The 10,888-nt window shown below is 38.7% G+C and overlaps 1 protein-coding gene across 1 annotated transcript; it reads right to left on the minus strand.

Moving 5' to 3' along the window:
• Window positions 1-608: 608 nt before the first annotated feature.
• LOC145678999 (uncharacterized) lies at window positions 609-1,100 on the minus strand. The gene has a single exon (XM_081749600.1). It carries the CDS (start codon window positions 1,098-1,100, stop codon window positions 609-611), a length of 492 nt encoding a protein of 163 aa, XP_081605726.1.
• Between the last annotated feature and the right edge of the window lie 9,788 nt (window positions 1,101-10,888).

Here is a 10,888-nt window from a genome sequence, read left to right on the forward strand (position 1 = left end):
ATTTCGAACACTGGTAGGTACAATTTCGAACACACACATTTTCCACAAATAAATTGTTTCTTACCTTGTACACCTACACACACTTCATGATACCACACTTGGCAAGACTGGCATCGTATCCAGTCGCCTTTCACGACGGACTCTTCACTGTAATAGCTCAACTGGCAGAAGCCATATATGTCCTCATTTGTTGGAGTTAATGCCCTGCTTCTTTGCGGCTGTCTTGCAACTTGAAGCTACTTTCCTGGAGTAGGCCGGTTAACAATACAGAATTTCTTAGCCTGTACTTCAACAATGTGAGCGTTGCTTGTAAGATGGAGCAAGGTTAGGAGTTTTCTTTTACGTGTAGGTTTCTTCTCAGGAGTTTTGAGGATGTTACGAACCAAAGCATTTTCCGGAGAATCGTAGGGTTTTGGTGTAGGTAAGAGAATTGTAGGTTTGTCTTCGTCTTGTGGCATAGGAGAACCTGAGGTATTTGGTGTAGGTGAGATAATAGTGGGTCTATCTTGATCTTGTGATGTAGGTGAATCATCAATTTTCGATGTTCCTGGTGCACCAATGTCATTAGTTTCAGTGTTATTCCTGGACTGATTTTTTTATTCCGAAGATTATGCGAACAGGAGGGAAGGATCAAATTTGGACTTTGGAACAGTGTCGTCCGAAAAGGGCATGATTCCAGTACACGCAAAACCTTTTATGGCCGAGCCAACAGAAGCTGCCTCGTTCCAAGCCTCGCAAAAGAGAGGATTAAATCTGAGCTTCGACAGAGTCTCGTTGGGATGGCGATGTTGCCAGTTTGTTGCTTTCGTGTGGTAGTGTGTCTTTAGAGACTTGAACAAAGTTCTATCTAAAGGTTGAAGAACGTGCCTACTATGAGGTGGTATACCCACGAGCTCGATCTCATTCTCCTGGCAGAATTTCAAAGCATTGAAATTGGTGTGGCTTCCATGATTGTCCAGTATAAGCAAAAGTTTACCAGGAGTTTTGTATGTACAAAAATGTTCCAACAACCTAAGGAAAAGCCTTTCGTTGATGTAACCAGACTCGCTCAACTCCACAACTGTGCAACGTGGGAAACCATCATTGAATTCCGGGCGCATTTTGACACCTTAGAAAATGATCATCGGTGGAATGTAAGAACCAGAAGCATTGCAACAAGCAACGACTGTCACGTTTTCCCTTTTTCAACGTTGGTTAGTGACACGATCTTACGCTTTCCTTTTTGACTTACTATTTTCATGGGTCTGTTATTCAAGGGAATCCCTGTCTCATCCATGTTGTATATGCATTGAGGTTTATCAAACAAATTAAAGTCATTCACTACACCTTTCAGAATTCTAAAGTAGTTCCTCACTTCTTCATTCATACCTGCAGCTCTAGCTCTCGATAGTGCCTCTGGTTTCCTCAAACTTATGTTTGGGTGCCTTTTCATAAAGGCTTTGAACCAGTCATCGCCAGCTTTCTTCCCATCTGGATTCCATGGGTGCTGAACTCCACCGGCAACATCCACATCAAAAGCAGCACGTTTTACTTGCACGGGTGTAAGTCCTAATTCTCTGTTCTCGAAATACACTAGCCTATTCGCCAAAGCCTTCTCTGTTTCTTCCGATAGTACTGTGGGATGTCCAATTTTGCCTGTTATCGGTGGAGTAAGTCCAATCTGCCTTTCCTTTTCCTTGCCTACACGATCATGAAGGGTGCCTAGTGGAATGTGATACAATGCCGATGCCCCTCTTAACGATATATCACCCGATAAGACGCTCTTCACTGCTGTTGCCATATTAGAAGGATCCCACAAAAGACACTTTTTCTTTTCAGTTTTCCGTAGTGGCATCTGTAATGACAAAACACGAAAGGCACACTGAGAATGGTAGCACAACTGGCTGATATGTACCTTCAACCTAGTGTTCAGAATTGTACCTTATTGGTGTTCGAAATTGTACCTTTTGCTATACTTTATCTGTGACTAAACAGTTACAAATGCTGCTCGTAGATGGCACCTGATGTACCATGCTTGTTTCCATCATGGACCGTACAACATACTACAGTAAACTAACAATCAACATTTCGCAATTTAAAGCAACAATGCAACGTCAAACAATGAGCTATTTTATAGTACGACATTTTCTAAGGTTGATATACACATCTTTGCTTGAAGAATAATTTCTGTACGGCCTCAACAAACAATTAAACACACAACTCTATCAGAAACAAACAAGCACAGGAGTCACTGTCAACGCCATATTTTTCACTCAGTGTTGGAAACTGTTGTATTTCGAAAAATAGTGCAAAAGCTTACTGTGTTCAGAATTGTACCTGTTCGAAATAGTACCCCCTTACCCTACTCTAACTTCATATCGATCCTATGCTCAATCGACTCGTTGTTACATATGAAACAATTACGCAAACCGAGAAATCTTTGATCGGAAGTGTGTTCGAATTACGAACGTTCAAAGTTCTAAATTGAACAGACTTTGCGAATTGTTTGAAGTTACCACTTTTTGAGATAGACGCTTCATTTTTGGTATCGGGTGGTTTTCTTGGGTACCCAACACAGTGGTGAGGTAGACACTCACGCAGTTTGCAAGATAAGGGCACTTACTGGAAAGGGAGTGAAGGATAATGGCGTCTTGCAACTTGTAAATAGCCTCCTGTTTGACACACAGTATCGATAAGCTAATAAAAATGTATTTACTACTCCTATTCGACTGTATTATCATTCAAATATCACTTCCCTGTGTGGCCACCTTCAAACTGAACAGTGACATCTGTCTCCTAAATCCTTTGTCAGGAGTGCGAAATTCAATCACAAATGTCATGGTATTCATAATTAATCTTGTGAAAATCTATATTGTGATGTTCTTTCCCTTGTGCAGGTAGGAATGAGACTAATATTTTCCTAATAGACTCTGTTACCAATGTGTTGTTTTGCCCAGATCAGAAATGCAACAACAATTTTGAACTCGGATGCACACCATAGTAGCAAATAAAAAATCAGTTTATTGTTAAAATGAAGTTAATCCAAATAAATTATCTACCACAGGCTAGCACTGACAGTGAGTACGAATATCAATTTACGCCTCTTGCATTTCATTTCTAGTCAATCGCGTGGAATTGGCGCTTCAAACTAATCTTGCTGCGCCAGAGCGGTCGGTTGTGGAACTATCCTTATGCATTGCGGAATACGGTGTTTCAATACATCATTGCTTGCCATGTTTTATAGTTTTCAGAGAACTGAAATGCTGATTATAGGAAAATATTGGTCAAACTCCAGGGGATATTTGAAAGATATTCAGCGACAAAGTAGTTCGAAAAATTAAAAAAAGAAAATGATTAGTAGCGGGAATGTGCGCTCAAAGCTGTGAAAAAGGTGACTTTTACTCTGGAGAAAACCGATGTTTGCATACATTGTCGATAGTCGATTGTTTGTTTTTTGGCCACATTTATCGCCGATTATCGTAAAATATTCCCTGAAGTTTGGTCACTATTTTCCAACAATTGTCATTAACCCCTTAGCGCATGCCGTGCCATATATGGCACATACCCTTTTTTCACTTTAGCTTTTTTGTGATTTATCAAACGCATCAAATGACTGTTTTGTCTGCTGTGTGAGATATTGGCGTGTATGAATAAGAGATTTTGGTGTCATCTGGCATGTTCTTTGTGAGTTGTAAGTGTGTCATATATGGCACTAACTTATTTCTCATCGGAATTAAGTGAAAAATCTAAAATTCAAGTTTTAATTAATTTTTCAAGTTCCCATATGAGGATTTTCAATACTGATTATATATTTTTTTCGCTAAAAGAAACAAATCATGCAGAAAGGAGTTAAAATACGTTGAGAAATTATTAAAAAATTGCTAGCGATGTGATATTGAAACCGTCTTTCACAAACGCCAACTGCGTTCGGAGTCTCCTTCCCGTTAGTTCCGTGGCCAAGCGTTTCGGATACAAATGTCGTTGTTCAATTTGAAGGTGGTCACACAGGAAAGTCCTATTTGAATGACAATACAGTCGAATTGGGTTGGCAAATACATCTTATCAGCCTATCGATCCGGTGTGGCAAACAGAAGGCAATTTGCAAGTTGTAAAACATTACCCTTCACCTTCTCCATAATAAGTGTCCTTATCTTGCAAAATGCGTACGTTTTGACCTCACTACTGTGCTGGGCAGCCAAGAAAACCCCCCAATACGAAAAATTAAGCGTATATCTTTTTTAAAAAAGTTACCTCAAGCCTTTTGAAAAATCTGTTCAATTTTTTGAACTTTGAACTCTCACAACCCGAACACGCTTCCGATCGAGGATTTCTCCGTTTTCGTAATTGTTTCAGATGTAAAAACGAGTCGATTGATATGAAGTCAGAGTAACACCTCGTGACTTTCCCTAGTTAGTGATCGCTCACCTCTGGTGAGAAAGGTCTCTGGTTCGATCTAAGGCTATATACATTTGGGCTGGACAATATCGTGTCCGGGCGGAGGAGGGGAGGGGCTCTCCGAGTTCTACCTATTTCTTCCATGTTCACATCCCGCCAATGCCTTTCATAATAATTTACTTTTATTAATCGCCAGTCTTTTTTATCCTACAGTGTATGCACATGCAACGTAAAACTAAAAGTTTTTATTAAAAATTTATTCTACAAAAATAAAAGAAAAAGAAAAGAAAAGAAAAAATACTTCATATGAAAATTATCAAACTCTGATAACCAACGGTTCAAAATCTAGTCAATTTTTAAAAGTTCAAGAAACTTTTTCTCTTACAGCAACCATGGTGGCCTACGACACAAGAACTGAGGTGAACACGTTGAGGCTGCCTTAGAAAGATAACTCTGCTCGGAAAGATTAATTCCCATTGGAAGGACCTCTGTCTCTTCTCGTATTTCGTCACGAAACTTCTGTCTCGTCTCGTCTCGTGAGTAATCATAACAGCAACATGTTAAAAAAATAATCTCTTAAATCTGACAACATACCTCTATACTTGTTAAGCGTTTTTTTTTTTTTTTTCCTTTACTTCAAGTTTTTCTGTCCACCTGCAGAACAATCGATTAGTGAATTGCAAAAGTTTTCGTGACGTGAACATAAATAAAGAAAGAAACAGACCCCCAAGCAACTTCTCCATTTTTTATAACTGCAACGTTTCATGCCCTCTTTTTAACCACCGTCTTCGTGTCGCATGGATTAGCATCAGGCCGGAAGGCGGGTTGATCTACCTTCCACTACTGTTCGATATTCGTGCCGACGGGACGGGCAGCGACGGCTATCGACACGGTGTGTGAAGTGCGTGATACGAAATTGTTACTATCTACATGGCTGTTCTGTATGGAGAAATATCTGTAACCATTTATTTGTAAAAATGCATGTACTTTGGTCCTTTCTTTCACCTCTTACGTCTTTCTTCTTTTTCTAGCTGAACATTTAGATGGGTGTTTGGTGACCCAAGTTATCAATGACTGTAATCAGCTATCGAAATCAACCAACTGTTGTGGGTTTCTCGACTTCGATTCCCAGCAAGTTCAATGTTCATCTTTCATCACATAGGGTGATTGCAATCACTAGTTAGAACTCTTTTGTGGCTATGCGATTAGTTAAGCATTTTCTCCCCGTGAGACCCTTGTTTGATTCTTGGAGGGAGCTCATGTGGTTCGGATTCCACTTTAAGGTGTAGATTCACGTTTCTAGCTATAGCCTCGGCTCGGTGTCATTAACGAAACCAGAGGGGTGAGGGGTAAAGGGGAGAGTGCTTCCTGGTGGATAAACGTGCCTCCCAGATACCTTGTATTTTAATGTAGGTCAAATAACATAAAATAATTCATTTCGATATACAGAAAAATAGCTGTCCACCCGCTTGATCTCTCTCTCCAGGGCTGGATAAAGGGGGGGAGGGGCTTAGGGAGGTTGTAGAACCGGACCTCCAGGTGGATAGGGCCTCCATTCTGTTCAAAATCTCAACTAGCTGTCTAAAAAGAATCATACAAGATACAATCATCAACATAAAATAAAATGTGACCAAAAATATGAAACAAATTTCTTCGTTGTTACATCCACCATCTTAATAAATTAGCATAAATTATTTTTTTATAAAAAGAAGATCGAATGTAGTGCATGAGAATTGTGATTCATATTCTCTCGTTGAATAGAAGTGTTCTGCAGTCTCATGTACTGTAGGATATTCAGTCCCATTTCGGTATCACTGCGAGGTGCATTAGAGGTTATGTTTGTTTTATTTCAACAAATTTCATCTAATTAAAAGTTATGTATGCGTGGAGTCGGGTGGAAATTTTGACCACAATAATGGGCACAGTCAGTAGGAGCCACATATTTTTTCTTGCCCCGGGCCTCCAGATAGGTTAATCTGGCCCTGTCCCTCCCCCAAGAAATTAAAGCTGGCGTTGTCATTGCTTGGTGCTGAATGAGACACTAAATTCCAATCCAACGAATCAACAATCACTCATTTAAAAAAACTAATACAAACTGAATATTTCTAACCCAGAAAAATGATGAGAGGACTATTAATGTGCAATAGGCGAGGAAATGGAAAGTGGCTCGAGTTCCAATTTTTGCCCTTCAAATGCACTTATGGGCTCATATATAGTTGGGATGTCATTTCAAGATTCAAATCCCACATGAATTCGTAGCTTACAGAAGTTAAACTATCAATTTTTAGACAAAGAAATTAAATATGGCGTTGTTATTGCTTGGTGCTGAATAGGATACTAAACTGAGATATCCCATATGAATTGTATCAACGTAAAAGAAAGTTGTTGCTTCGGTTTACGTTAAATCTTCTCTCGTTTTTCAGTTACTTGCCCGTATGAATCCAAACTTCACATCTGCAGCGAAACTACAAGGAAAGCTCAGAGGACTCACTCCGCCCCTAAAAGTTTTTTTTTTCTTTTTTTTGCGTTATTTCAAGAGACGAAACGACATTTTTTTCCCTGTCAATATATTAGCCAAGTAATTGAGTTCAATTCAGGAAAAAAGAGTGACGCCATCCCCCCACCTCCGAAAAAATATAAACGACGTCTCCCCGATTCCTAAAAAATTACAATGGGCGAAGATAGGCAGGGTGACGGCGTGATGTCATGCCGCTACCTACCGTCCCCTGCCTTTTCAGATCCACTTTTACCCCTGGTTCAATTTATTGTTATTACAAAACTAACTGGTATCCCCAAGTACTACAGTGGATAATATTTTGTTCCTCTTCCAAATATAAAACATTCCGTACCTCAGTGTGAGATTCAGAAGGGGACGCCCACCTTCAGGGAAAAATATAACTCGTTCTGACCGATGACCTGTAAGGTCACCATGTAAGCAAATTTGATTGGAATTTGGCCAGATCGTTTGATCATCATTTGGCCGTGTTTGATCGCCAACAATTATCGTTTGATTGCCATAGGTATTGACGTATTACAAATAATTTTGTCGGGGAAGGGGGGCAACAGGTTAACCTGTTAGCCCCCCATGGAACCAAATTTTGATCGGAATTGGGTCAGATCGTTTCATTGTCGTTTGATCGCGTTTGATCGCCAACAATTATCGTTTGATTGCCATAGGTATTGACGTATTACAAATAATTTTGTCGGGGAAGGGGGGCAACAGGTTAACCTGTTAGCCCCCCATGGAACCAAATTTTGATCGGAATTGGGTCAGATCGTTTCATTGTCGTTTGATCGCGTTTGATCGCCAACAATTATCGTTTGATCGCCACGCGTAATGACGTACTACAAATAATTTTGTAGGGGGGGGGGGCAACAGGTAAACCTGTTAGCCCCATATGGAAGCAAATTTGATCGGGATTGGGTCAGATTGATCCATCGACGTTTGATCACTTTTGATCGCTAAGAATTATTAGTTGATCGCCCCACGTATTGACGTCCTAGGTCCTGAGTTCGATGCCCTGTGGATTCGCTAAGTTTTCAGTGTTGACCCAGCATCGTTATGTAATTTGAAAGCTATTGAATTAAGCCAGAATACCAGAAATTATTATAAGATTTTTTCTGTTAATTATACATAATCCTGCTTAAAAGACTAAAAGAATCCTGGCTGGCCGTAGCTGTAACATCAGAGATTTGGTTAACTGTTATGATTCATGCTTACTTCCTTTCAATCTCAACGGTAACGTGCTGCTTGTTGGGTGTAAAAACTACAGAACTGTTGTGTACAAAATATACACAGAAGTATGACATCGTTACATGTCCTATTTTCCACAATGCTCTTCTTAGAAGACCCATCCTCGGTCACATCCAAAAGTTTATGTAGAGAAATATCGATTGTAATATTAGCGTAACACGTTAGATGTCCTGTCAACTTCCTGTGTTCGTATATAAAAGCTGTGGAAAGAGGGCGGCCCGGGCGGAAGAGGCGATGCATCACGCATGTTGGCTTCGGGTCAGTGCTTCAGATTATATCGTAGCTTCAGACTAATAGACTTGTGCATGATAGAGTGGTTAAAATGAATGCGGAAAATGTTTTTCGTGCACACACAAAATTTATTTTCCACTGAAGGGCGATAGATCTTCGAGAAAGGAAAGAATGTTTTCATTTTAATAAAGGTATCGTTTCGATATGAAACGTATATTTAATGAATATGGTGGTTATATGGGGATCAATCTTATTTCAATGTTGCTTAGTTGTCAGCTTAATGTAAGAGATATTGACGACTAAATAAGGATATAGAATTAGTAAATTATGAAATTTAACGCCTTAAGGAGTAAGAAGGATCATCGGCGCAGAAACAAAATGTCAGTATAGGTTTTATCTTGTGTCAAAGAGGTCTAGTAAAGATTACTGTTCATTCAATTCAATTGAAAGAGAAAGCCTATATACACTGATATTTTAAATGTTACGATACACAAAAATAAATATTTAATTTGAATATCTTTTAAAAAAAAAGAAGAGAAAGAAGTTCTAGCCTTAATTAATTATTATTTCTGAATTTATGTAGTATAACTGAGACAGAGATGGTGTGAGTCCATGAATAATAGACCTATGACCCCTCATCCTCCACCTACCGTGACCCACGACCAATCATGACTCACTCTGACCCACACCAACCAAAACCCATGGTCATCAACTCTGACCCATGACCCATTCTCTCCTCTTCACCTGACTAAAGAGCTACACTTATAGTAAAACAAGGCTGTAAAATATACTACTGAATTTCAGCTCCTTTGAACCGCTCCTGAGATACTCTTTTTTTTTTTTTTTTTTTGGATCTCAACTCTCCCCCTTAGGATATGTATTATAATGAAAGTTATATAATAACATCCCAGTTGGAATTGGGACCTAACTATATACCAAAAATTATTTCATTTGGCTTTGCCATTTGGGAGTGATGATCACGCGCACAAAGTTACATTCATTTTCTTTTTTAAACAATAATTCACTAAAGGTGATTCAAAAATACAAACACTATCACTTCAGATTGCAAGTGATAGTGTCCTTTGAAAGTAATTTGGGCACAACTTTCTTACTTCTGACAAGTCAAGCGAAATTTTTTCTGTTCCTTCTCGGAGTGTCTTGGTTCCTACATCCACTCATGTTATTAATGGTGTGATTTAAGTAAGGAGTGTCATCAAGAAAATAGCATAACATGCTTTTACACTATAAAACAGTAATGTATCCTTTATATTTTAACTGAATTAATTTTACATGCATTTTACATTGTTCATTAAAAATGCCTTCTATTTCTTTTATTTCAATTGTAGGTGATCAGAAAACAGCGCATGCCCTCTGAAAATTTTAGGACTACAGCACTGAGCAAGGGCCTAAGATAACAACCTTGTGGCCTAAGATAACAACCTTGTGTCATTTAATATAGGGCCTTACCAATATGAAACCAAATGGCTAATCTGATTGAAAAAAATCCATTTTAGACTGAAAACCACTTATTTCCAACCATTTTCCTTTCTTTTATATTTTTCTCGTATCTTTACCTATAACGTAGTTGATGCATAATCTCGGACTTTTGATCCACCCTGTATGTAAAAGAATCCACAGTTAAGTGTCAAACTGTCTATTGTTGATTGTGCTCTCGTAACTGTGATACACGGACCCCTAATAATATTTCGTATAAGCTGAGTACATTGAATAAAACAAATTAATGTGTTAAAGTTAATATGCATAAAATGATTCTACATCTATTAGGTAGTTCAAAATATTTTTTCAGCATATCTTCTATTAACAACACATGAAACAGCCAACGTTAATAACTAATAATCTTCCTGGAAATCCATATGTTTCACAGCTTGGGCACTCTTAGCAGCATATGTAACGTACCAAACGACATTTATCAACGATTTCGAGAGCCTGGCTCAGTGAATTATGTCTTGTAATAAAAGCCTACACAACTTCAAACTCAACATATAACAATTGGCTAAATGAATCATGTTGAAATACCAAAATGCAACATTGCAATCTCTCGCACTTACGTACTTACACCAATGAATCATATTTTGAAGGGGAAAAAACAGAAGAAGAAGAAGAAGAAGCAACGCTTCTCGCAATTGACTCATTCTGTAAATGGTATAAGAGTTGAGAAGCTAACCGACTAACAATTCCTCTTTTATGCCTACCGATATTCGCTATTTTCCGAACCGTGGACCACTTCGGTCATGTGTACTTTCAGTAGTAAAACTAGTCGGGCCAATGTTGGCAAAGTCTTTTAACGTGTTAGTTGATCAAGAAAGATACCCCCCCCCCCAAAAAAAAAAAAAGGTTGGCCACATTTGGCAACGCTCGATCTAATATTAGGTAGCAGGTTCTGAAGAAGTTAGGAACTCACGGAGTATATAGTAGGGTGTCGGAAAAAGTAAATTTTCGAATATCGAATTCTAATAGTCTGGAAGAGTAACGCATTCGCACGCGAATAAAGGAGAAAATATTTTAAAA

The sequence above is a fragment of the Thermobia domestica genome, chromosome 2 (genome assembly GCF_964235325.1).
Source record: "Thermobia domestica chromosome 2, izTheDome1.hap1.1, whole genome shotgun sequence".
Taxonomy (NCBI): Eukaryota; Metazoa; Arthropoda; class Insecta; order Zygentoma; family Lepismatidae; genus Thermobia; species Thermobia domestica.

What these genes read in the sequence shown, in the direction of transcription:
- LOC145678999 (XM_081749600.1), bottom strand. Translation starts at nt 1,100, where the DNA reads ATGCGCCCGGAATTCAATGATGGTTTCCCACGTTGCACAGTTGTGGAG.